The sequence below is a fragment of the Neopsephotus bourkii genome, unplaced genomic scaffold (genome assembly GCF_033783945.1).
Source record: "Neopsephotus bourkii isolate Nb327-2 ecotype Australia unplaced genomic scaffold, CSIRO-AGI_Nbou_v1 NB_177, whole genome shotgun sequence".
In the NCBI taxonomy this organism is placed as follows: Eukaryota; Metazoa; Chordata; class Aves; order Psittaciformes; family Psittacidae; genus Neopsephotus; species Neopsephotus bourkii.
The window spans coordinates 37284-63346 of NW_026900691.1; the positions used below are offsets into that span (position 1 = coordinate 37284).

Here is a 26063-nt window from a genome sequence, read left to right on the forward strand (position 1 = left end):
CTTTGCATCTGGAGGCACCAACCTCTCCCTGTACCAGTGCCAGAGGGTGGGATACCAGAACTCCTGGTTGTCCAAGCCTGGAGAAGCAGGAGATCTTGCTTCCAGAAATGCAGGTCCATTTGTTTCCTTGTACTTTAGCTGAACATGTTGGTGTTTGCTCAACAGCTTTGCACCTCACTGCTGCCTCTGTGTAGGAGTTCTCCAGGAGTTTGTGTTTCATAATGGAGTTTTTGTTTAAACTCAAGGTTTTTGAAGGGGAAAAAGTGACAGATGCCAAGGAGGGGAGAGAAAAAGGGAGGAAAATAGGATTATCCAAAGCTTGGTGGCCCCCAGGACTGTGTGGCTGCTGCTGCCTCTTTGTAGGGAGCAGGAGTAGGAGATGAGAAAGCGTTATCTTTATCTTCTCTTGAAATATGCAGAGTGTTCCTCCTGCACAGGAGCAAGGCTATTGAGGCTTCATCAGAGATTTCTGCTATTGGAAAAGGCAATGGGGTTGGAAGCAGTTGTGGCTCTTACGTTCCTATGGGAACAGATAGGAGCTGCAAGGCCTTGAATTCTCAACTCTCAGGGAATTTGTCAAGAAAGGTGGGAAAAGGATTTAATTTCTGATTTGAGTGGGAAACTAATATTCATTTTCCCCTTGATTGGCTCCTGGCTGCAAGTTCTTTTTTTGCTGAAGAGGAGACAAGAGTTTTGTGCAGCATCTTCAAGGATGCTGAAGAGGAGGCAGAAGCTTGTGCAGTGTCATTGAGGCTGCTTCCCTGAGCCTGGTCACAGGCTTAATTCCAAGTTGGACAATGAGATGCATGGGTCCACCCCAGCTCTTTTGCTGACTCAGCTTTTTGTGTGGTGAGAGGCAGCAAAAAGACTGTACATACAGAATCATGGAGTCGTTTGGGTTGGAAGGGAGCTTTTAAAGCTCATCCAGTTCCAACCCCTGCCATGGACACCTTCCACTGGAGCAGCTTGCTCCAAGCCTCTGTGTCCAACCTGGCCTTGAACACTGCCAGGGATGGGAGTGTGAATACCAGTTCTTTGGGCACCCTGTGCCAGTGCCTCACCATCCTCACAGTAAAGAATTTCCCTATATCCAACCTGTTTCAGTTTGAACCCATCACCCCTTGTCCTGTCGCTACAGTCCCTGATGAAGAGTCCCTCTCCAGCATCCTTGCAGCCCCCTTCAGACACTGGAAGCTGCTCTGAGGTCTCCAAGCAGCTTCTCTTCTCCAGGCTGAACAGCCCCAATGTTCTCGGCCTGTCTCCATATGGGAGGTGCTCCAGCCCCTGATCATCCTCGTGGCCTCCCCTGGCCTTGCTCCAGCAGCTCCATGTCATGCTGGATGAGAATGCAAACACAGCTCCGTCCCACTGAGCAGCGGTGCTTGTGGAGCAGGGTTAGTAACCCAGTCTGAGTGAATGCTCCAAACTAAACTACTTCTGAATCCACTTTTATCACCCCATTTAAAGCAGATAGGATTTTGAAGGCAGAGATATCCGGGTTTGTTTCCACCACCCTGAGCTGCAGGCTGTTGTTAAAGCAGTTCCTACCAAAGATGGGACTTTGCCCAGCCCTAAGCTCTTCCTGGGAAGATCAGCCAACACTCTGTAAGTAGGTTCTCCCTGTTCAGAAAGGTTGTGTGGTATAAGATTCCTGGTATAGGAAGGAAAACAGCAGCATGATAAGATCCCAGAGGAGTTTCAGTCCTAAAGCTAGGTTGCTCCATCTGAAAACTGAAAAGGGAATGCCAAAAAGGAGCTTGATGGATGAAGAAGCTGAGGATTTTAACAGTGAGTGTCTTGTTTCCAGCTAAATTCAATGGAAAGCAAGCACCTGCCCAGGGGTGGTGCTTGGATGGGTGCACTTCCTGGTCACCAGCAAGAGCTTTTGTTCTGTTAAAGAGAAAAGAAGAAAGCTGGTGGCTTTGGCGGCTTGTCACAGTAGCTGAAGGCTCAGGGAGCAAAGGAATGTTGGGTTGAAAATGGACCTTGTTGGTGAGTACAAGTTGCACTTACCTCTTAGAAAAAGCTCCTTTTAATATTCTTTAATACTCTTCTATATACATAGTATTTTAGCTGCACATCCTGGTTCTTTGACTGTTGCAAGGTCAACCCAATGCAGCCAGTGAGTAAAACCAGTATCTGCTGATCATCTGAGCAGTCGGTGTGGTGTTTGACTGCAGGGATGCTCCAGCAGTGCTGTGGTAAGTACTGTCTTGGTGTTAGGGCCCTGACTGAAGCAGTTGTGCATGGTGGAGCTTATCCCTTTGGGAGCTTCCAGGGCTGCTTCTGCCCTGGGTTGTGGTCAGCACATTGGAGTGTCCTGCCTGGAGGTTACAGTCTCTTACTGTATTATAAGGGGGATAACTGTCAGTTATATGTCCCAAATCAATGGGTTTTCAATTAATTCCTAGCTGGCCATTAAATCTGATACCTGCTACTTAAACTGCACTGTGCTTAGGGTGAATAATACTGTTTCTTTGTAGTACTTATGTTACCTACGTTGTAGAATGCAATTTGAATTAAGATCATTAGGTGTGCAGGAAAACAAGTGCTTCAGTTGAAGAACAGCTTTGCCTTCCTTGTAGCCTTTACACTGAGGTGCTTACTGAAGACCTGCAGCTATTTAGAGAACATGATTTCAGCTTCCTCATAGAGAAGGGGGGGAACCTACCTTAGAAATGGGGGGGGAGCAGTTTCAACTGCTGTTCTTCATTGCAAAAACCCCACTGTTTTATGTGATTTCCCTAAAATGGGTATGTAGCAAAGCTGTAGGTAGGGGCTTGAAGGCAAACTGCCTGTTAGCTGTGTGTTGTGGTCTGTGGTTCTGTGTCCTCCAGAGATGGAGATCACAAAGGTCACTGCAGCCCTGGTTGGCAGCCTGGAGGAGGAACAGGATGCCTGGCTGCTGTCAGCTGCTGATGGGTGTTAAAGTGCCAGGCTCTGTTTGTTCTCCTTCAGTGCCATTAACACCTTCCCTCCTGGTTGTCTACTTGATGCTTTGCTGCTGGATTCTTTGACTCTAATCCTGGTGATGCTTTTGTTATAGAAACCATTTCCAACTGACTCAGTTAGAAAGTTGTACGTTTTGTTGCCAGCCCTGGTAGGCAAATGGAGGTGAGGCCACTTGAGAGCTGTGGCCCAGATCCAGCCAAAAGTGAGGCTGAGCATGTTAAGTCCTATAGGCCCACACATATCTACTCAACATATACAAGGGTGTATGTATATATCAAAAGGAGCATGAGCAGCAGGTTGAGGGTAGGGATTCCCTCTGCTGCACTCTTGGGAAGACCCCCCCTTCAGTCCTGATCCAGCTGTGGGGCATGAACACAAGAGGGACCTGGAGCTGTTGGAGTGAGTCCAGAGGAGGCCATGGAGATGCTGCAATGCTCTGGAGCCAGGCTGAGAGAGCTGGGCTGGGGCAGCCTGGACAAGAGAAGGCTCCTGAAGGGGAGACCTTAGAGCAGCTCCAGTGCCTAAAGGGGCTGCAGGGAAGCAGGAGAGGAGCTTGGGACAAGGGCCTGTAGGGACAGGCCAAGGGGAATGGCTTGAACCTGCCCGAGGGGAGACTGAGCTGAGCTCTTAGGCAGAAGCTGTTCCCTGTGAGGGTGCTGAGGCGCTGGCACAGGGTGCCCAGAGAAGCTGTGGCTGCCCCATCCCTGGCAGTGCTCAAGGCCAGGTTGGACACAGGGGCTTGGAGCAAGCTGCTCCAGTGGAAGGGGTTGGAGCTGGATGAGCTTTAAGGTCCCTCCCACCACAGACTATTCTGTGATAGCACTTTCTCCTTTGACAGCCCAGAGAGGAGCCAAAGCAAAGGCTCTCCTTCCCCATCTAGATTAATGGGGTTCTTCTGTCTGCTGTAGTGCCTCTGTGCTCCTGTGTGTGTAGGTGAGCTATTTATCTCATAGCCTAAGGCGTTTCAGAGACCAGACTGTCTCTCTGCCTCTCTCCTTTCGTGCCCAGCCTATCCCTGATGGAAACACATAATTTTTCCATTTTGCTGTGTTTTTCTGCATCCTGACTTCTTGGGGTATTGCATAGAGAGAGGAGGAGGAGGAGGGAGAGAGGGAAGGAGGCTGCTGGTTTTGCAATTCAAAAACATACTTGTAGGGTCGTTCTTGTGTCCTGTAGATACTTTTCCCTTTGCCAGATGAACTTGACTCTGTCAACTGGAACACCTTTAATGTTTCAGTGGTGCCAGGAGAGATCATTGAACTGCTGGTGAATTATTCATAGTATCATTCCACCAGTATTAGTGTTTCTTTACTCCACAGTGATCACTTTGACCTCTTGGTATCATTCGTTCAGTTGAAGTTGGATGCTGTTTGCTGGGCAATCATTCTTGTGTGACTGAGGAGTACAGAGGAGGAAGGAAGCAGGCTGTGGACATTAATTTTTTCCAGTTTAAGGTATGCTGGAATTCATCATGTGCTGGGCAAGTCATTACTCAGATGGGATGCTGCAGTAGACTCTGCTCTCTGGGTTTGTCTGCTCTGCTCTTCTCCTCTTTACAATGGAAAGAAGATCATAAATTATCTGTGTGGTTTCAGCCACATGATGTATTGGCTGCTGGGCAGCTGGAGATACACAAAAAGATGAGTTGTTCATGTGAATAATAGCAACACTAATAGGGATAAATAAGAGTTCTTCATTATCTTGCTTCCAGCAGCAACCTAATCACTGACTGGTTCTCATCATGAATTCCCTGGGCAGTGCAAATGATGCAGGACTTTCATCAGGCACCTTTTTGTTGTGCAACTCTTTTCAAACACCCCAGTGCTGCGAGTACTGGGTGTAGTTCTGATGTCCTCAACATCAGCACATGGAGCTGTTGGAGCAAGCACAGAGGAGGCCATGAGGATGCTCAGGGGCTGGAGCAGTTCCCATATGAAGACATGGGGCTGTTCAGCCTGGAGAAGTGAAGCTGCATGGAGACCTCAGAGCAGCTTCTTGTTTCTGAAGGAGGTTACAAGGATGCTGGAGGGGGACTCTTCATCAGGGACTGCAGTGATAGGACAAGGGGTAACGGGTTCAAACTTAAACAGGGGAAGTTCAGGTTATATATGAGGAAGAAGCTCTTCCCTGTGAGGGTGCTGAGGCGCTGGCACAGGGTGCCCAGAGAAGCTGTGGCTGCCCCATCCCTGGCAGTGTTCAAGGCCAGGTTGGACACAGGGGCTTGGAGCAAGCTGCTCCAGTGGAAGGTGTCCCTGCCTGTGGCAGGGGATTGGAACTGGGTGATCTTAAGGTCCTTTCCAACCCAAACCAGTCTGGGATTTTATGAATCAACAGAGAAAACTGAACTGAATGATGGACACCTGCAGAGGGAAAGGCTGAAGGGAGGAGGTGGGTGCTTGGCTAAGCATGGATTCTTGAGTTCACCAAAATTTGACTGTCCAATATTAGAAGCATGGATTTTTCTCACTGGAGAAGGTGGAGTGTGAGAGATGCTGTCAGCAGGATTGCCGTGAAGGTATGTGAGAAGCTACCTGGCATTTAAATGGTGATCTGTTATTGAGTTCTCAAGGAAATCCCCTTCTCCAAGAGATTAGGCATAGTTTGTAAAAGACTTGGAGCCATCTGAGAACTCTTCTGCAGCTTTTGGCCTTGCAAACTGTTGTGCACCCAGATCTCAGGCAATGATTTGAAGGTAACTTTGCTGGTGCTGTGGGCTGTGCTGAGTGGTCTGCAAGGGCCTTGCAGTCTTGTCTAAACCTTTCTGCCAGAATGCAGGCATCACTCCTACAATTCCTTTTCCAAAGGGCTGGGAACATCTTCCCATCTTGCCTGTAGGTGAGTGCAGGAAACCTCAGCTCCAGTGTATGTGCCTGTGTTCAGAATTCAAGTGACTGAGGGAAGAAATGGAGGAGCAGTGGTGGAAGAAAGCCCAGGATTAGGATGCGGAAGAGCTCAGACCTGGGCTGGGCTTATGTCTGGTACTTGGCTGCTTGATTATGCTTTAATCAGGTGGATTAATTGCAACATAATATTGCTCTGAGGCCTTTGAGCTCTAATCAAGGATGAGGCTCTGAATCAAGGACTAGAAGTGAAAAAGATGAACTGAAGATGTTTTGTTTGCAGGCTGGGAAAGTTCACTTGCAACAACAGTGACTGAACTGGTTACAGCCCTCAGATCCTGTGCTTGGGGTCTCTTCCAAGATGATCAGGGGCTGGAGCATCTCCTATATGAAGACAGGGTAAGAAAGCTGGGGCTGTTCAGCCTGGAGAAGAGAAGCTGTGTGGAGACCTCAGATCAGCTTCTGGTATCTGGAGGGGACCTACAAGGATGCTGGAGAGGGATTCTGCATCAGGGATGGGAGTGATAGGATGAGGGGTGATGGGTTAAAGTGAATCAGGGGAAGTTCAGGCTGGATATAGGGAAGAAGCTCTTCCCTGTGAGGGTGCTGAGGCGCTGGCACAGGGTGCCCAGAGAAGCTGTGGCTGCCCCATCCCTGACAGTGTTCAAGGCCAGGTTGGACAAAGGGGCTTGGAGCAAGCTGCTCCAGTGGAAGGGGTCCCTGCCTGTGGCAGGGGTTTGGAACTGGATGAGCTTTAAGGTCCTTTCCAACCCAAACCATTCTATGATTCTGTCATTAGAACATTCTTACCAAGGACTGTTTCTTCTGAAGCCCAATTGGAAAGCCTGAAAGGAATGGGACACCTCATGGTTAATTGTAATTTAATTAAAGGAAAGGGAAAATAGTCTCCAGGAGGTCAAATCCTGCAGAATACATTGCTGCAAAGGCACTACATTTAATTACAGGGATATAATGATACATTGCCTACAGCATAAAAGGAAAAGTACTTTCTCTTCTAATAGTCTTAAAAGTGTGTCTGCCTAGAGCCAATTTCTTGTCCTGGAGTATATGTGAATAAACAGCTTCTTTTTCTCTTTATAATCCTGTTTAGATTGTAAATTCAAGTGTGAAGACTCAGCATTCGAAATTGGTTCCTGCTAAGCTAGAGAAAAAAAGACTTCTCTTACAGAGATCAGTTTAAAATCCATTCTTTTCCAAGGGGCAGCGACCCATCCACTGGTTGAGCAGGAGCCTGCCTGTGTTAATCAGTTCTCTGCATGAGATTTGGGGTCAACTCCTGGTCTTATCTTCTTGATGGAACAGTCAAGTTGCTTCCTTTTCTTCTACAAACACTGCTAACTTCTTGATGTCTTAATTTGCCAATGGAAAGGAATTCAACATGTATCTGATCTGGCTTTTGGCCTGGATGTGTGGCAACCAGGTCTGTCCTAGAGCTTTTGTATTGGACTTGGGAGCAGGTACCAAGGTTGTGTATGGCTCTGAGAATGACCCTGCTGATGATACTCAGGAAAGATGACCTTTTCCTTGTTCATTCAGGCTCCAGTGACAGTTCCAGGAGCAAGTTATGCCATCCCACTCTCTTTCCTTGCTCCTTTGCAGCTCACTGGCACCAAGGTGGTGTTACTTAGACCTTGTACATAGGTTTTGCCCACTTCTCTTCAGCAGGGAGAGGATACCTAGCTCCTTTCCCAACCCTTCCTTTGTGCTTTCTGATCCCTTTCCTCTGCATGATTCTTCTCTTGCTTTCCAGTAACCATGGCTGTGATTTATGTTCTGAACAGTCTCCTGCTGCTTCCTTGTACCTCCAGCCATAGTCCTAGCAGTCTGCAGCACTGGAGTTGGTGGCCTCCTGTGTGTGGCCAGCTCATGCTTCCTGTACACCATGAGCTTGGAAGAATTGCTCCTCATTTTCTGTCAGTACACCCAGTTGTTGGCCATAGAAACAGTTGCAGGCTGTGCTTTTTGGTTCACGTCTCTACAGCTGCTTAAAGCCAAGGAGTGTTTTTATCCAGGGTATTTCTACTGCTGCAGCTCTTGTCACGTGGAATGTTTGCTTCTGTCTCACCTCCTTTCACCTCAGTTTTGTCCATCTTTACTCAAGTCCTTCTAGGTGCAGAGCTGGATGGGCAGCAGGAGGGAGATGCTGTCCCTGCAGTGACAGGCTCTTCCAGCTCCTGCTGGCAGCTAATGGGAGAAAGGGAGGAGTATATGGGAATAAGGAGGATGGTGGCAACAGGGGTCTTCATAACAATAGCAAGGCAACGCTTGGGAGAGGCTGGGAACACTTGGCTTGCATTGAGTTTTAATGCAATCAGCTACAGGCTATAACACGTGTGGTTGTATGAAGGGGTATGTAGTAATCGTAGAGTCCCAGACTGGTTTGTGTTGAAGGGACCTTAGAGCTTACCCAGTTCCAGCCCCTGCCACAGGCAGGGACCCCTTCCACTGGAGCAGCTTGCTCCAAGCCCCTGTGTCCTTGAGCACTGCCAGGGATGGGGCAGCCACAGCTTCTCTGGGCACCCTGTGCCAGCGCCTCAGCACCCTCACAGGGAAGAGCTTCTGCCTAAGAGCTCAGCTCAGTCTCCCCTCGGGCAGGTTCAAGCCATTCCCCTTGGCCTGGCCCTACAGGCCCTTGTCCCAAGCCCCTCTCCTGCTTTCCTGCAGCCCCTTTAGGCACTGGAGCTGCTCTCAGGTCCCCCCTTCAGGAGCCTTCTCTTGTCCAGGCTGCCCCAGCCCAGCTCTCTCAGCCTGGCTCCAGAGCAGAGCTGCTCCAGCCCTCTCAGCATCTCCATGGCCTCCTCTGGCCTTGCTCCAACAGCTCCAGGTCCCTCCTGTGTTGTTGCCCCAGAGCTGTTTGCAGGATGCAGAGTGGTTTCAGCAAAGCAGAGGTGCATAATATTTGCTGTCTGTGTGTGCAGAAGGTGCTGTGTGTGGGTGTTGCAGAGGAGGGATGTGTGTGCTGGTGTTGACGAGTGCAGCTAATAGAGGCTCTGTCTGAAGGGAAGGGCTTTGTAGCTCTGGGTTATGGGAAGATACATATACATAAGGCTTAAATCTGACACAAGAGCAGAGAAACCTGGGCTTGATTTATCCTTGCTTACATAAGCAAAATGAAAATAGGATTCCAGCCTTTTATCACACGCGTCCAAATCAGAGCTGCAGGAACAGTCCAGCTCCTTCAGCTTGGCAAGATCAGCCTGGGATTTCAGTTTCCTCTTGCTGTGTCATTAGGGAAACACCAGCCAGTCAAGCATTCCTGGGAAGAGGAGGAAGCGTGTGGTCTGCTCGTCCCTGTGGTCTGTACACAGAGGTATGGGACCTGTTCTGCTTGTTTGCTTGTGCCTCTTGCAGCATTGTACGTGTGGGGTTACAGCATCTTTATCAGAAGCACTAGCTGGTGAACGTGGCTCAAGGGAAAGCAAAAGTGATCCCTCACAGGGGAACTGCCTGGATTTCATTTCCACTGGGGCTGAATTTGGGACTTAATTTCCTAAGCCAGGAGGGAGCTTTTGCTGCACGCACCGAGCAGTTGGGTGATTGTTGCTTCTTGCTGTGCTCTTTCTCAGTGATCTCCTCTGGGATCCTAATGGACAAGCCTTTTGGGCTATAGAACAGCTGTCAGCAGCTGGAAGGAGGAGCTTGGATTGTCTCAAGGTACTCCAGGGCCTCTTAGCAACAAAAAGTGGAGGAATAGATGGAGAGCTGCAAAGCACAGAAAATGTGGAGAGAAAGGAAAGGGGAGAAGAGAGTGACAGAATAATGGGGAAGTGGGTTGTAAAGGAGAGAGAAAATGTGTAAAAGGGAAGAGATTGGGTGAGGAAACAGGTTGTCAGTGCAGGACAGTGCTGTTATGGCAGGTCTGGGGTGAAGTATGAGGGAGCTATGAGTAGGAGAAGCACATTGGTGTGTGCAGAGCTGTGTGCAGAGCAGCACAGGCTATAGGAAGGGTCTCAGTGAATCATAGAATCAGCGAGGTTGGAGAAGTCCAACCGCTGCCCAGCCCTGCCAAGGCCACCACTGACCCATGGCACTGAGGCCTCATCTCCATGGTGTGTGAGCACTTGCAGGGACGGTGCCTGCAGCCCTGCCCTGGGCAGCCTGTTCCAATGCCTGAGCACCCTCTGGGGCAGGAATTGTTCCTCAGCTCCATCTAACCCTGCCCTGGTGCAGCTTGAGGCCGGTTCCTCTTGTCCCAGCCCTTGTTCCTTGGGAGCAGAGCCCAGCCCCTCCTGGCTCCATCCTCCTCTCAGGCAGTTGGAGGCAGCGATCAGGTCCCCCCTGAGCCTTCTCTTCTCCATCTGAACCCCCCAGCTCCCTCAGCCCTTCCCCATCACACTTGGGCTCCAGGCCCTGCTCCAGCTCCATTGCCCTGCTCTGGCCCCGCTCCAGCCTCTCAAGGTCTCTCTTGCAGTGAGGGGCCCAGAGCTGAGCACAGGATCTGAGGTGCAGCCTCCCCAGTGCCCAGCACAGGGGCCCAATCCCTGCCCTGCTCCTGCTGCCGCACTGGTGCTGGTGCAGGCCAGGACGCTGGGGGCTCCTTGGCTGCCTGGGCTCAAGCTGCTCCTGCTCAGCTCCATCAATCAGCACCCCCAGGTAAACGAGGTGAAGAAGATTTGGGTTCCTGCAGCACTCAGCCCTGGAGGGGGGTTATTTATAGCAGCAACCACTGAGGCAGGAAAAGTTTGCTCAAGCTGTCATTTGTGTGAGCCAGAGAGCTGGAATCTCGCTCTCCCTCCTCCCTCCTGCTCTTGCTTGTTCACGTTTTCACTGTAATTACCAAGCTTTACATGAGCAGGGTCAGAGCAAGGAGCTTTCTTTAGAAGACTGTGTTCTCCAGGCAGGAATCAGGCAGGATTTTTTTGTCTTCTGGGAATACTTACCCTGAGTTTGTGTTATTTCGAGGGCTGTTCTCGTGCGCTGAGGTGGAAGCCGCGAGATGGGAGGGACAGAACCACACTGCTTCTGAAGTTGCAGCAGCCAGAAGCCACCATCTGAGACTGCAGAGTTGAAATGTTCACTTTGAGCTTAGGAGGGATAGAAAACTCCAACTGCAGATTCTAATCTGTGCTAATGTGGGTTTGTCCAAGATGAGGAAAGCATGTTAGTCAATACAGAGATGTTCTCCTGCCGCATGCCTTCAAAAGCTGTTTCCTTTCAAATGGGAAAAGCTGCTTTTTGGGTAGCCAAAGGGGTGGATTTGGACCATTGGGTCAGTGTGCAGTTCAAGTGGGGTAATAGCTGTGTCTCTGTGACGGGTGATGACAATGCTCTGCTGTCATACGTTGTAAGGCTTTGTGCAGTGTTTATTGTACAGTCACGGAATGGCTTGGAAAGGACCTTAAGATATCCAGTTCGAGTGCCCTGCCATGAACAGGGATGACTTACACTAAATCATACTGCACAAGGCTCTGTCCAGCCTGGCCTTGAACACTGCCAGGGATGGGGCATTTTCCCCACTTCTTTGGGCAACCTGTTCAGTGCCTCACCATCCTCACAGGGAACAAGTTCTTATCTCCAACCTGAACTTCCCTTGTTTCACTCTGAACCCATCACCCCTTGTCCTGTCACTGCAGCCCCTGATGCAGAGTCCCTCTCCAGCATCCTTGTAGCCCCCTTCAGACACTGGAAGCTGCTCTGAGGTCTCCATTCAGTCTTCTCTTCTCCAGGCTGAACAGCCCCAATGTTCTCAGCCTGGCTCCATACAGGAGGTGCTCCAGCCCCTGAGCATCCTCGTGGCCTCCTCTGGCCTTGCTCCAACAGCTCCATGTCTTTAGGCTGAGGACACCAGAACCGCACCAGTGCTGCAAGTGGGGTCTCACCAGAGCAGAGCAGAGGGGCAGGATCTCCTTGATAACATATGTGGTATTATCCCAGTTAAGGAAACTTCCAAGCTAAACTCCACAATGCTGCAAGGTTTCAGCAGTGTTTATGGTGTGTGGGATGTAAGTTAAGTTACTGCTACAGTGACACTTGGCTTGGTGACAACACACGTGTGTGTTCACGTGTGCTGAGCAACACATGGACACCCAGTAACCAGAGCTCATTACTTTGGTGTTTGATCTCTGCTTTGTTCATGCCCCAGGGGAGACTTTGAAGTGAAAGTGGATCTGTTCCATGGTACGGACACGTGGCCTGGATTGGAGCCTGGAGAAGCCCTCCTCTGGAAGCAGTAGCCCTGTGCATGTTAGGAGGTTATTAGATACACTGATCTTGTTGGGGGGAAAAGCATTCAGGGGTTTTCTTTGACATTTTTTCTATGTAGTCAGGGTTACAGCAAATAGAGTGATGGCAATATAGAGTTAGGTTTCTGAACAGGATGCCATAAATACTGCTTTAGGTTCTGTTTTATTAAATACTGATATTCCTCTTGCAGTAGATCCTGCTGTTAACTTGATTTTCAGTGAAGGCTCCAAGAAATCCAGAGTGATGGGCAAGCAATAGAAGGGATTCTGCTTGATAAGGGGCAAGGCTGATGCTTTCAGGAGGGATAAGCTAAGGGAAAGTGGGAAACTGGGAAGGTTTGGGGGGTAATGGGAGAAGGCAGATGTGCACTCAGGAGGAAATACAGACATGGTATTTTCAGGGACTTCATAGAATCATGGAATGGTTTGGGTTGAAGGGAGCTGAAAGCTCCTCCAGCTCCAACCCCAACCCCTTCCACTGGAGCAGCTTGCTCCAAGCCCCTGTGTCCTTGAGCACTGCCAGGGATGGGGCAGCCACAGCTTCTCTGGGCACCCTGTGCCAGCGCCTCAGCACCCTCACAGGGAAGAGCTTCTGCCTAAGAGCTCAGCTCAGTCTCCCCTCGGGCAGGTTCAAGCCATTCCCCTTGGCCTGGCCCTACAGGCCCTTGTCCCAAGCCCCTCTCCAGGTTCCCTGCAGCCCCTTTAGGCACTGGAGCTGCTCTAAGGTCTCCCCTTCAGGAGCGTTCTCTTCTCCAGGCTGACCTAGCCCAGCGCTTGAAATACTGCTGCAGGATGAGGTGGGCCCCTGGAATAGTGTTTTGGTGTCTGTCTACTGGGAGTTTCATATGAACGTTGGAAGAAAACAGGTTGGGGACTGTGGGAGACTGGATGGACTTCCATGACTTGATGGTTTTGGAGTGACCTGTTGAAAGATAGTTGGGAAATATGTTGACCGCATTTATGGGGCTGTTTGTGGGAGTGGAGAATGTTCAGAAATGGGTAATTTGAACTTCTAGGAAGAATCCTTAGTGGTAAATGACATGGAAGAACAGTGAGAACTGAATTAAGGCATTTGCAGTAACCCAGAGAGAGCTTTTACATTCAGCTCTCATGCTGGGTGACTTGAGGACATGATGGAACATGCATGTCTTTGGGGTGTGTGACCTCAGCAACCCAGTCTTTTCAGTTATGGTTTCTAGGAACAGAAGATACAGGCAATGCCTTGCCTGAAGTCAAGAATACAAAGCAAAAGTGGCACTTTGAACCCAAGTGGAAGTACAAGCAGTCCAGAAAGATCAGCAGATGGGTTTAGTGCACATGGAGAAATCAGAGACCAGAGGAAAGAGGTGAGAGCCAGATATTTGATGAGAAACAGAGCTGTTGGTCCAGGGTTCCATCATCAGGGCCATGACTGAGGGAAAGCACTGAACTAAGCAGGCAGCACCAGTAAGATGAGGATGGATCGTCTCCAGGTAAGGTTTAGCCTGTTTGAAGCCCATTTCCAATGTGGTTGAGCCTGGAAGCTTCATGGAGTTTGCAGCCAGGTTTAGTGGGTAAAAAGTACATTAGGGTTTAGTGCTCAAGGCCAGGTTGGATGAGTCTTGGAGCAACCTGCTTTAGTGGAAGGTGTTCCTGCCCATGGCAGGGGGTTGGAACTGGATCAGCTTTCCTTTCCAGCCCAAACCAGGCAGTGATTCTGTGATATCCCCAAGCAGGGGAGGGAGGAGAGGCACTGCTTTTAATTCCAGAGCATCTTTCCCTTCCAGTGACTCCTTCCTGTATCAAACACTCCTTGGATGTGAGCAGATCCAGCACATTTCCTCTTTCTCTCCTGGCAGTTGCACGTGGAGGAAACCACTCTGCAGTGATTCCCTTTGCTTGGGAGCCTGGGGCTGCCTCTGTGCTGCCTGCATGGGGGTGCTGCTGCTCTCCAGCATGGTTTTTGGGGAGGGAAACAGGGAAGTTCTGCCAAGGAATGGTGTTGACCACACAGTTTTCTCCAGTTTGGCACTGATCTTGCTGTTCTCCCACTTGTTTCGCTCCTCTCGTATTGGCAGCGGTGGTCCCTTTAGCTTCCGGAGAATGACTGGTGGCTTTCCCTCTCTGTGACTCATCCTCTAGGGAATTCCTGAAGCAGTGAGTCAAGTTATTGGGAAAACTGTTTGCCCACTAGTGTAAATGAAGAAGCCAGGGAGCCTGCCTGAGGTGTTGTAGAGGGGATTACTTTTCATTGTGACTGGTTGTCCTCTCTCTTGCTAAAGGCAGGTCCCTTCCAGATAAGCTATAGCAGGGAGACAGCAGTGCATAGATGGATTTTCCCCTTGCAGTATGCTCCTCCTGATGGTTTTCCTCTTTTCCTTTCAAGGTGGCTGATCTGACAAGCATTCCAGGGTGGAGGAAAAAGTGACAGGTTTGACTTTGCCAGGATTATAGTGAAAAATAGCTTGCCTAAAGAGATGAGGCTGTCAGATTGGCACCGCTCAGCTACAGCTGCAATACTCCTTTCGTAAGTACCATTTACCATTTCATTCTGCCCTGGCTGACTTTAATCCAGTCTTTTGTTCTTTTGACTTAAGACAAATGAATGGTTGTGTGCTTTCCAACTAGGAATTAACTAATCTGAAATATTGCCATGGGATATTACAACAAAACCAAAGCACTTGGATGCATCCAGGAGGAATTACCTAGTGTACCACATATGTAAATGTGGATTGGTCAGGGTTGTTTGTACTGATGCCAGTGAGACTGAGGGTGCATTTTTAAAGCAAGGTGCTTTTTGTATCTTAATTCAACCCATCCAAATGTTCTCTTTCTACATCCTTCCCCTGTCCCATTCAAACCCAGCTTTCCTTGTCACTGCCTATTAAACATTAGCAGATCTTATTACCCAGTAGAACAGCAAGTTCTATTTAAAATCCAGAATTAGTTTCACTTTTGAATCCATTCTTTTTTCCCCTTAGCAACTTGGCCATGTATTTTTGCTCAAGCTTGGAGGCTTCAGCAAAGCTCAGCTTGTGGGCTTCACTAGCACAAGTTGTAGGTGGTTGCAGATATGTCTGCACTGATACCACGACTGGGGGCTGGTTTTAACTGTCAGTAGACTTGGAGGGTGCTCCTGCTCTGCTCCCAGGTTTGCAGTCCAGGGGCTCATTTGAAGGTAAGTTCATCTCTCAATTCTTGTTTCTTATCCAGCTATTCAGGAAGGCTTTGGATTTTCTCTAGTCTGACAAGTACGAAGCTTGGAGTTCAATTGTGCTCCTATGGAGGTCATAGAGTAAAGTGTTAGGAAGCTTGGAGCTGAGGAGGCTCCTTCACCTCCCTCACAACATCATTCTTCCTTTAGTTTGGGCACTTGAAATGTCTCAAAGTGTTCATGGTCGTGATGTCCTCAGCTGAAAATGGTTTTAAGAGGACTGTGCTTATCCTTAGAAGCTGCTTTTTGCCAATGGAAAAATCCTGGCCTGTGGGGTATTCCATCTGGAAGAAACCCAGGAAGCTCTGAACTGATACCAGCTGATTAGAGGAGGTATATCCCATACTAGAGAGTTTCTTTTTAATTCAGTGGCTCCCTTCTCCTGTTTTTACACTGGTGGCTGTGAAGTTGTGAACAAGTGCTGTGAATAGTAGCGGTTGGCTCTCAGTTAACTCTTACACTAAAACCAAGGAGATTTGCAAGATGATGCTTTCTTTCCTGAAAGAAAAGACTTTTCATCACTGTGGACGAGTACATGCCGAGCAGATAGAGTGGCTGTTCCGGTGTCTAACAGAAAGTAATCACTCAGGAAATGGATTCAGCTTTGTAAAGAGCTGTCACAGGCTGAAGGTGAGAATCTTACAGAATCACAGATTGGTTTGGGTTGAAGGGAGCTTAAAGCTCATCCAGCTCCAAGCCCAACCCCTTCCACTGGAGCAGCTTGCTAAAAGCCCCTGTGGCCTTGAGAACTGCCAGGGATGGGGCAGCCACAGCTTCTCTGGGCACCCTGTGCCAGCGCCTCAGCACCCTCACAGGGAAGAGCTTCTGCCTAAGAGCTCAGCTCAGTCTCCTCTCGGGCAGGTTCAAGCCATTCCCCTTGGCCTGTCCCTACAGGCCCTTGTCCCAAGCCCCTCTCCAGGTTTCCTGCAGCCCCTTTAGGCACTGGAGCTGCTCTCAGGTCTCCCCTTCAGGAGCCTTCTCTTGTCCAGGCTGCCCCAGCCCAGCTCTCCCAGCCTGGCTCCAGAGCAGAGCTGCTCCAGCCCTCACAGTGTCTCTGTGGCCTCCTCTGGCCATGCTCCAACAGCTCCACGTCCCTCTTGCACTGTTTCCCTTTGCATATTTTATGCTTGTGTGTGTCTCCACTGAATGGAGGCAAAGGGATGTTGCCAACTTGCAGCATATTGGTTGTTTTCCTCTGAAATGATCGCTTTCATGTGGTTTTTAGACAGGGGAAATGTATTAATCCTTAGAATTGCAGAAGAAACGGTTGAAAACCTGAACCTTTTGTGTGCAGAGCCTAAACCCCTGATTTAAATATTTCAGTGGGAGCATCGCATTGTAAAAATACTTGTGGATTTTGACAACTCAATTAATGCCTTAGACTGCCTGGGATTACCAATACTATTGCTCAGGAGCAGGCAGTGTGTCAGCGTTGGGCCCTTTGTGGTGTGCACAGCATTGTTCTGCAGGGAAATAACCAGTTTGGAGTGAATAGCAAATGTGATACTAAATCTTCTGTGTTAGTAGGAAGGTTTTTGAGAGCTGAATGTTTTTTTCCTGTCTCAGGAGAGAAAAGGGACCGTTTAAGGAAAACCTGATAAGAGGCTTTTGAAATTCAAGGGTGTAAGTTGTAAGGCTGAAAGGTTAAAGAAGGGAACAAGCAGGAGACGTTGCCTGTGTTTGAAGATAGTGTGGGACTCATGGGACCTATTTCCAGCCAAGGCAAGAGGGTTTGGAATAAGGCACAAAGGGGATGGATTTAAGCAAGGAGCACATATACATAGAAAACACCTCAATGTGTTTATGCTGCCTGAGGCAGTGGGGCTGTGTGAAGAAATATAGGGAGGAATAAGCTGAAATGAAGATCATGGAATGGGTTGGAAGGGACCTTAAAGCTCATACAGTTGCAACCCCCTGCCACAGGCTGGGACACCTTCCACTAGAGCAGCTTGCTCCAAGCCCTGTCCATCCTTGAACACTGCCAGGGATGGGTGTGCAAACAGCGCTTCACTAACAGATGAGCCCCATCAAGTCACCCCTATCTGAGCCCCTCATCTTTCCTCTCTTCACAAGGATGTTCCACATGGGCTTTCTACCCCTGTCGGGTCATTGTCCCTGCAGCTTACAGAACCTCACTGTTCCCATTAAATAAGCCTTTCTATAAGCACTTACTGTCCTTGACGGAAATCCTCAATTAGAACTTGGATCCAACTTCATCGGTCCTCATCCAGCTGTTTTTAAGAGCTTGAAATGGAGCTCTTTCTGCTTGAGCCTGGTTCCTCACAATCTGGGGATTGTTCTTCCTCGCGGGGAGAAGGGAGGATGTCATTACATCCATGCAAAGTGTCCTGAAGCTCATAGGAGACACTTGCTGCCCTGTGTCTGCCCACATGCAAACCCAGCTCTCCTCCAGCACCTCTTGCAGGACCCAGGCATACCTGCTCACCACAATGTGGATCAGAGGCTCATAACATAAGGTGGGGCCAAATGAGATAGCACCAGAGGAAGACGAGCTCTTCTAAGGCAGAGGATCTCTGCTGCAAGCAATGCCCACAGGAATTGCAGGGAAAGCTCCTTCCCTGGGGGAAGATAGTACAGCAGCAGGCAGAAGGATGTGAGGATAGCTCTAGCATGACTATGATTAAGGGAACAGATCCGTACTTCAAAGAATACTGTCAGTGTAACATCTACTTACAACTAAGCCAAAGGTGGCTCAGCATGGGGAGGGGATGATGGCAAAAATCAGTGGGGTCTTTAACGCTGGAATAGCAATTTCACGCCTGCTTTTAAGATTCTCCTTTATTTATCCCATTTTCCAAGGAGAAGGAGATAAAATGAGTCAGTGGCAGAGCCTGGGGACTGAGGCATCAGGTTCAAGGAAGAAAAAGGTTCAAAAAGCCTCTTGTGACTTGGCACATTTCAGATGCAGCTCCCCCAGGATAAGGCCATGGCCCCACAATCTTCTCAGTACAGTGTCCTCATCACAGAGCTATATGATTAGATCTGGAGCTATAATACTGCCCATTGACACACATACCCAAAATACATCTCGGAGTAGAAGCTGACCTTCAAAACCCAGGGGACAAGAACTTCCCCATGGGTCCCACCAGCTTAAATTGTACATGCTGGCAGAAATACAGCCTTGAAGTGCATGGTGATGGTCACAAGAATACTGACAGTAACAAGAACAGACTGTTGGCCCAACACTGGCTGGAGAGAGACTTATTGTAAGAGTAAGCAGGGCCAGGCCAAGGGGAATGGCTTGAACCTGCCCAAGGGGAGGCTGAGCTCTTAGGCAGAAGCTCTTCCCTGTGAGGGTGCTGAGGCGCTGGCACAGGGTGCCCAGAGAAGCTGTGGCTGCCCCATCCCTGGCAGTGCTCAAGGACACAGGGGCTTGGAGCAAGCTGCTCCAGTGGAAGGAGTTGGGGTTGGAGCTGGAGGAACTTTAAGCTCCCTTCCAACCCAAACCATTCCATGATGTTCTTGGCTGAATACTTTGGTACTTGCTGAGTCCTTGCTGTGTCCAACCCATGCCAACACTGTCCTTTCACCACTGCAATGCCATGAGTGAGGAAAGGCTGTTGTGTCCATCCTAATGAGGATTTGGCTGGTAAGTGAACATGCGAGTGTGGGAGGGTCCATGAAGAGGCTGCGATGGTGTTCTGGAGGGCTTTAATCAGGGAAGGGATGCTGAGAGAGCCAGGTGTGTCTGGCTTCTGTCCATCAGTGATGTGTTGGGGGGTTGGGGTTGGAGCTGGAGGAGCTTTAAGCTCTGTTTCAACCCAAACCATTCTATGATAAAGTGGAAATGCAAATGTACCAGCAAGGGACAGAACCTGTTTCTGTTGATGGAGATGAGGAGGGTTGTGCTGTGCACAAGTACTTGCAGGTGCCATCCTGTGTGGTAGGGAGCAGAAGGCAGTTCCAAAGGAGCTAACAGGATGGAGTTGATCTGGTGATGTTCAGACATTGTACAGGGCCTGCCTGGGCTACTTGGGTGACTCCTGGGGCTTTCTGTTCTCCTACTGGGGCTCTGCAGCACCAGTGCTGTGCCTGTAGGAACAGCATCTCTGGGTACCTGGGCAGAGTGTCTTCAGGGAGAAGGGAAGGTGCCTCTGCTGTGGTAGCACAGGAAGAGCAGAGAAGAACCCTAAAGGAGATGCTGCTGTTGAAGCTGCCCTGACACAAGCTTGTTTTCTCCATCTCCATCATTTTTCTTCATCAGCTCCAGCAGATGAGCTGTGAGGCTGCAACTTCTCAGTGGGACAGCAGGTTGGAACTCAGATGTTCCCTTGGAACACAGTGGCATTTCCTCCAGCACCACAGCAGTGTATTGCTGGATTCCAGTGGCTTTCTCCTGCAGTGACTCCCACGACCATCTCCAGTGCTAAGACCTAGACATCCCCTTTCTTTTGGGCTTCCTGTAGGCAGTGAAGATGAAGGTCTGGTCACTGGGCTTTGAACACTTTGAGGGAGTTTCTCTTGGGCAAACCATACAGTAGGCCTCAAGGCAGAATCTGGGGAGACTGGTTCAAAGTGTGCTTCCAGATAGGAACCACAGATGAGTTGGGATCACTCTGCCATACCTGGGGCATGTGGAGTTGGAAGCAGCTCACCGGCTGAGGGGAAAGGTAGGTGATGGATCAGTTATTCTGGCAGAGCTTTCTCCTTCCTGCTGGTGCCTCCAGTGGTCTGGCAAAGTGGGAAGAAGCTTGGTACCAGCACATCCAATTTCAGTGTCTTCTTGGCCCCCCATCGTTTGCTTGAGGGCAATAACAAGGCATGTGCTGAACTCCAGGAGGTTGCGTGGGCCAGGAGGAGTGTTCGGAGGGTGCTGAGTGAGTGTTCGAGCCCTTGGAGATCCCCAGGGATGAGGGTTTCTAGGGGGTTAGTGTGTTGGGCTGTGTGGGTGCGACTGTGCTTCAGGTGCCTGGGTGATGGGTGAGCTTAAAGCTGCTCGTGGGTTTTTGGGTGGTGGGGAGTAGCTGATGCTCTCCCTTGCTGTTGGCATGGTGTGGGTGGTCTCCTGCGGTGCAAGATCCATGCACAACCCTTTCCCTCCAGCTCTGGCTGTGTTCAGCTTGTGTTTACTTGTATCCCTTCTCCCAAGACTAATGTCAGATGGGATGGGGTGCTGGATTAGCCTAAATCTCCTTGGTTTAGCTGGAATGTTGTCTCGCTGGAGCATTTTTCTCCTTTGCTCTTTTCTCTAAGCCTTCCCCTTCCAGACAGCTAATTCTCCCCTTCCCCCACATCCTGTCATACCCCAGAGCATGTCACAAGGAATTAAGGGCTGAAAGGCCTGGGAGAGGCTGCTCCTCTCGGAACAGTCTCTCCTTTCTATGACCAGGGTGGCCCCCTCTCTGTGTCCCTTTTGTGTCCCATCCAATTCCCCTCCCCCTGCCCATTCAGTCCATGCCAGAGCAGAGAGCAGCGCTCCTGAGCCTTTCCCAGCCCTGCTTCCAGGACTGCAGCTGATGGGATGTATGGCTCAGAGTCCAGCACGATCCCAAACCGCTGCCGCAGTGCTCGTGGTCCAGCAGCAAGAAGGGAGGAGGTTTGTGCTGCTGCTGGAGGGTTTTCCTTCTCTCCCATCTCCGTGTGGCTCTGACAGCATCACTCCCGGTCCTCCTTCCCACAATCCACATCCAAGCTCCTCAGAATAGGGATGATGTCACTTCCTTCCAGAGGGTGCCGGGGGTGTGGAAGGGGGGAGTCACGACCCCTGGCAGCCCTGAGGAAGAGCTGAGGTTGCTGCCTGCCTGCCTGGGAAGAGGGAGTTGCTCTGAAGATGATGCCCAGCTCTGTCAGCAGGCAGGCACCACGCCGCCCTTCCCTGTGCCGAGTGGGATTTTCAATGGCTGCAAGAAGAGTTTGCTGTGCCTTCCTTCACTCGTGATGCCTGTCTCCGTGGATATGCACTATTCCTGCAGTACCCTTATGGGAGAGAAGGATGTGCAGCAGCTGGGTAAGATTCCTGCTTCCGTAGATCTTTGGGCTCAGGGTCAAGGGCTTTGGACTTGTTGTGCACAAAGCTGGTGCCTGCATGTGCTTCCCCTCATTCTGGTGTTGGGAGCTCGGTGCTGCTTGTACTGGGATTCAGGCTTCAAGGTCCTGGGAATTTTTCCCACTCTTTTCCAGCAATTTTAGGGATGGTGCAAAGGGGGTTTTGCTGTTGCAAAACGGGTCAGTGGTCTCAGGGCTGCTGTGCACTTTCCTCCTAGTTCTTCCGTTAAATCACATCTTCATCATCTGAAGCACCTCCTGGGATGAAGCCAGGATTCCTTACACTGACAGCTTTGCTTTTTTATCCTTTGTGGGCTTTATTCTCAGGCCTTCTGTCATTTCCCTTCTTTCCAAACTGCCCTCATCCTTCATGGGGTGGGTTTCCAATAGATGGGCTTTGGGAGCTGTGCTTCTTTCTGCAGTGCACTGGGAGCATGATGAGCGTGGAGCCAGGAGTGACAGTCCCTCAGTGAGTGACAGGCTGCTCTGCTCCAGCCCCATCTGTTGCTGTGGGTAAAGGAATTCATGTTGGATGGTTACTGCTCTTGCCCATTCCCTGCCTCTTCAGCTGGCAGGGAAAAGCAGGGAGAGCACAACTACTTGTGCATGGAGAGGTGGAAGAGTTGTTGGGAAAGTGGGAAATGCGTTGGTGGGATGCAGCCGTAAGCTGAGGGATGATGGGAATCAAGGTCTGAGCTTGGCTGGGAGGTGCTGTGGTGGCCAGAGGCAGCATGAATGAGCATGACGGAAAGGGCATCCCTAAATCCTGGGCAGGGATACTGATATTCCGGGTATAAATGCTTCATGTGGGTGGGTTATTCAGGGCAGGGCTAGAAGAAGTCACCAGATGGCCAGAGGAGTGAGCAGTTTGAAGCTGCAGTGTACTGAGTGCTCTGATTGTAATGTGCTGAGGAAGTGTGAATCCAACTGGTGATGGAATTTCACATTTGCTTTGTTTGTGGAATAGAGCATTCCCTCCATGCACTGGGAGTGTGTCAGCCTGTTAACCATGGAACCTCCTGGATAGCGTGGAAGGTTTGAAATGGGTGGGAAGGCTCAGTCCCATGGCTGTGGGTGGTGGTTCAAGAGTGGTCCCTCCTCTGGTTTGAGGTGATCTGCGCAGCAGGTAAGTGATGGGGTGACCACATCTGACCAGGGAATAGGTTTGAGTACTGTTACTGCAGCAGGGAGTGCTGTGATACTCGGTGGTCTGTCACAAATCCAACACTTGTATTACTTTGAAGGTTCAGATGAGTTTAAATGTGGTGTTGCTCCCCCTGCCCTCTTTTACCCAGAGCACTAAATGAGATACATCACATATGAGTTTGATTGGGTTTTGTCCTGTGCATGAGGTGTGGCAGATGATGTTCCCTCCAAAATGCTATTGGAAATCCTGAGTATGTTGTAAGCAACAAATGGGAACACTTTGATTTTTGACTCTGAGCACAACAGTGTGTTGCCAGATCAGTACAAAGAGCTTTTATCACTTTGGAGATGCAGCTTTGGATCAGTGTGGTCACTGCAGGTCAGGAATGGGGCACTCCAGCAGCAGTGCATGAACATGATGACTGGGAGGTTGGTGGGGTTAGAATATGGGAAGTGCTGTGATTTTGAGCTGGGATGCATCAGTTGGGAGAATCATGGAATCACAGAATGGTTTGGGTTGGAAATGACCTTAAGATCATCCAGTTCCAACCCCCTGCTATGGGCAGGGACACCCTCCACTAGACCAGGTTGTTCCAAGCCCCATCCACCCTGACAGGACTTCATACTGGTGAGATGGTGTCTTGGGGCAGAGGGGTACAGGCCAATGTGTGGTGTCCCCTGCTCTGGTAGCACAGGAGGGTACAGTTAAGACATGTGACAGGGGTTAGGGCACAGCAAAGAGGGACAGGACTGACCACTGCAGGCAGTGGGCAGACCACATAGACACAGTCATAGAAACCAAAGGCTGACCAAACCAAACAGGGTTCACGGTTGAAGCATGTTGTACAACATAGGAAAGGACTGAGGCAGTCTGATGCAGTGGACTTGGACTGGAGCAGACTGGTGTGTGTACAGCAGAGCTGGAATGGTGTGGGAGAGCTGTGCTGGGAGGAGGCGGCTGGGGAGCCCTGTGGAGTCTCGTGACTTACACCACTGCTGTTGCTGTTCTTAAAGGGTTTCTGAAGCTTTAAAAATAGGAGCACAAACAAAATGTGGGGAAGAACAGCCAGCTCCTCAGTCTCTGACCTTTTAATTGTTAGTGGCCCATCAGTGTGAGCACAAAGACGTGGAGCTGGCAGGGTGCTTCTGATGATGGAGCGAGAGATCTCCTAGGAGCTTGCTCCCTCAGCTCTAAGTGCTTGCTGTTGAGAGCAGGTCAATAGCTTCCCCAGACACTGCTGCTAACTGCTAATGGGTATTTTGGCTTGCTGAGGGAGGAAGAGAAGTATTGGACAACAAGACAAGAGCCTGGCAGCAGGGGTGCCTCTGGAAGAACATGGGAACAGGGCTTTCTTCAGAGCTGAGGCCAGTATAACCTGCCCAAAGCACCCCACAGCGACTGCTGCCCAGCACACAACACTAACAGGATTTCAGGTAATCTTATGAACTGGAGCTGGGGGAGTGGTGATTATGTACAGTAACTTACACACTGGCTTCACCTAATACTTCCCACTTTTCCAACTCCACTCTCCTGTACATCTCCTTCCCGAGCGTGCCATGCCCCCTGGTGCTGGAAGGAAGAACCTCTGCCATCTTTGGTGGAAAACGGCTCAGGTGCCACCCTTCTGCTGGTGTGGGGTTCTCTTGAGGACGATCAGCAGCATGTTTTGGCTCTGTTCTCTTCCAGGAGGTGAGTGTTGTGCCTGCTGAACCCCCTCAGACCCACTAGCCATGCCAGGGATTGTCGTGTTCCGCCGCCGCTGGTCTGTAGGCAGCGATGACCTGGTTTTGCCAGCAGTCTTCCTCTTCCTCCTGCACACCACCTGGTAAGTGAGAAGGGCAGGAGTCTCCCATCAGTTCTTATCGTTATTCCTGTTCCTTGCAGCTGTAATTCTTCCCGTGCTTATCTGTGTGGCTGGAAGGCTTGTTTGGGGCATTTCTCATAGACACCGACGTATTCCCAGCTTCTTTGGATAAGTTCTATTCTAAGCTCTAGTTCCAAAGAGGGAGCCTGACCAGCTCCTTTCATCCTCCTGCGCTACCCAAGGTTGTCCAGTGGAGTTTGGGGCTGTGTTTCTTCCAGGGGCTCAGGTTAAACAATTGGAGTGGCAGATCCCAGTGGGATAATGGGACTTGACACAGGGCGTCAAATTGGACTCTGGATGGCTTGTGAGGAGGAGATTTCCAGACCAAATTAGAGTAGCTGTGGGTGACTGAGGAGCCTCAGAAGCTTGGTGTGGGTTATTACATGCAGCTTTCTTTAGCTTCCTGCTGATAACAAGCTGGTTTGTGACTGGCAGGTTTGTGATCCTCTCTGTGGTGCTCTTTGGGCTGGTGTACAACCCCAACGAGGCCTGCTCGCTCAACCTGGTGGACCACGGCAGAGGCTACCTGGGCATCCTGCTCAGCTGCATGATCGCAGAGGTGGCAATCATCTGGCTCAGCATGAGAGGCAGTATCCTGTACACAGAGCCCCGGGACTCCATGCAGTATGTGCTCTATGTCAGACTGGGTAAGAGGCAGAGGCCTGAGGCCTCCTAATGACTCAGCCTCCACACTGCCATCTGCTAGCGCAGAAGACTTCTCTCCCCACACCCTGACAAACACACAGCTTCTGAAAGACATCCAGATGGCCACTTGTATGTGCTATGCATCTGAATACATCACATAGACAGCACCCTGTCATTGCTGTAAGACTCTCATGCAATGCCCCAAATATCTTTCTAGCAAACCTTTTAACTTGCCATGCTCATTGCAATGCAGGTGCATCCTTTCCCTGAAAGCAAATGTGCTCCCCTTCTGTCTCACAACGCAGATCTGCCACAGTGAGATGCATCTACACCTCTTCCCCATCTTTTTTCCACATGTTTTCCTAGGATGCAGGCATGAATCTGTGTAAATCACGGTGGGTCTGACCCCGAGGCATGTGTGTGTCCTTGCCTGTCATACAAGACACATCTACACCCACCTGCCTTGAGACGTATACTGGACCTCTTGACTCACAGGAGATGCATCTCCATCCAGTGCCTTAAATCCTCCCCCTCCAGGCACAGTGAGATAAATAGGTTTACCACCTGCTCACTGGTTGCATCCTCTCTCTGAGTGCGTATTTGTCTTCCTAAAAACGTTTCCTGTCTCTCTCACCCACCAAAAAATAGATCAGAAAAGAGAGATTGTTCCTTGATCTCTTACTCAAGGCTTCCCTTTTAGCTTGTTTTCCCTCCTCTGCTCTGTTGTCTTCCAGGTACAGAAACTTGAGCAGATTTTTTCTGTGCTGTGTGAAGATTTTAAGAGGAAACAAACCCTTTTGGAGCTGCAGAGTCAACCCCATTCCAAACAAAACACCTCAGGGTTTTGCATCTCTGTTTTTGCTGGATCTTTTCCCTGCAGAAGTCACTAAAAGAGGGCTAGCCTTGCTTGAAAGCTCTGTCTGGGAGACATTTCCACCTTTTGAGTGCTAAGTGCAAGTCATTAACACAAAGAGCAAACAAATCCTTCTCTTTGCTTTCCCAGACACACTGCAGTCTCCCTAGGGAAGCACGTGGAGCCTGACACTGAGTTGCACTGTGTTAAAACCAGACTAAATGGGGCAAGGGAGATGGAGAAAGATCCAAAAAGCCGTTTTCCTGCCCAAGAAACACCCACTTTTCTTCCTTGTCTGCCATAAACTGTACATGGATCAGTATTTACACTGTATTTTGGGTCTTGTTTGTGGTTGTTTCC

The 26063-nt window shown here is 49.9% G+C and overlaps 1 protein-coding gene across 2 annotated transcripts in view; it reads left to right on the top strand.

Annotated features, from left to right (window-relative positions):
- Positions 1 to 14344: 14344 nt before the first annotated feature.
- Positions 14345 to 26063, top strand: part of DAGLA (diacylglycerol lipase alpha) — a 44570-nt gene continuing 32851 nt past the window's right edge. The window contains exons 1-4 of one of the 2 annotated variants that reach the window (XM_061374981.1): positions 14345 to 14501; positions 21003 to 21156; positions 24028 to 24166; positions 24641 to 24852. In XM_061374981.1, coding sequence (XP_061230965.1) covers positions 24072 to 24166; positions 24641 to 24852 — 307 coding nt within the window. In that variant the 5' untranslated portion in view covers positions 14345 to 14501; positions 21003 to 21156; positions 24028 to 24071. The remainder of the gene's footprint in view (positions 14502 to 21002; positions 21157 to 24027; positions 24167 to 24640; positions 24853 to 26063) is intronic. The other variant, XM_061374973.1, reaches the window with a different exon arrangement.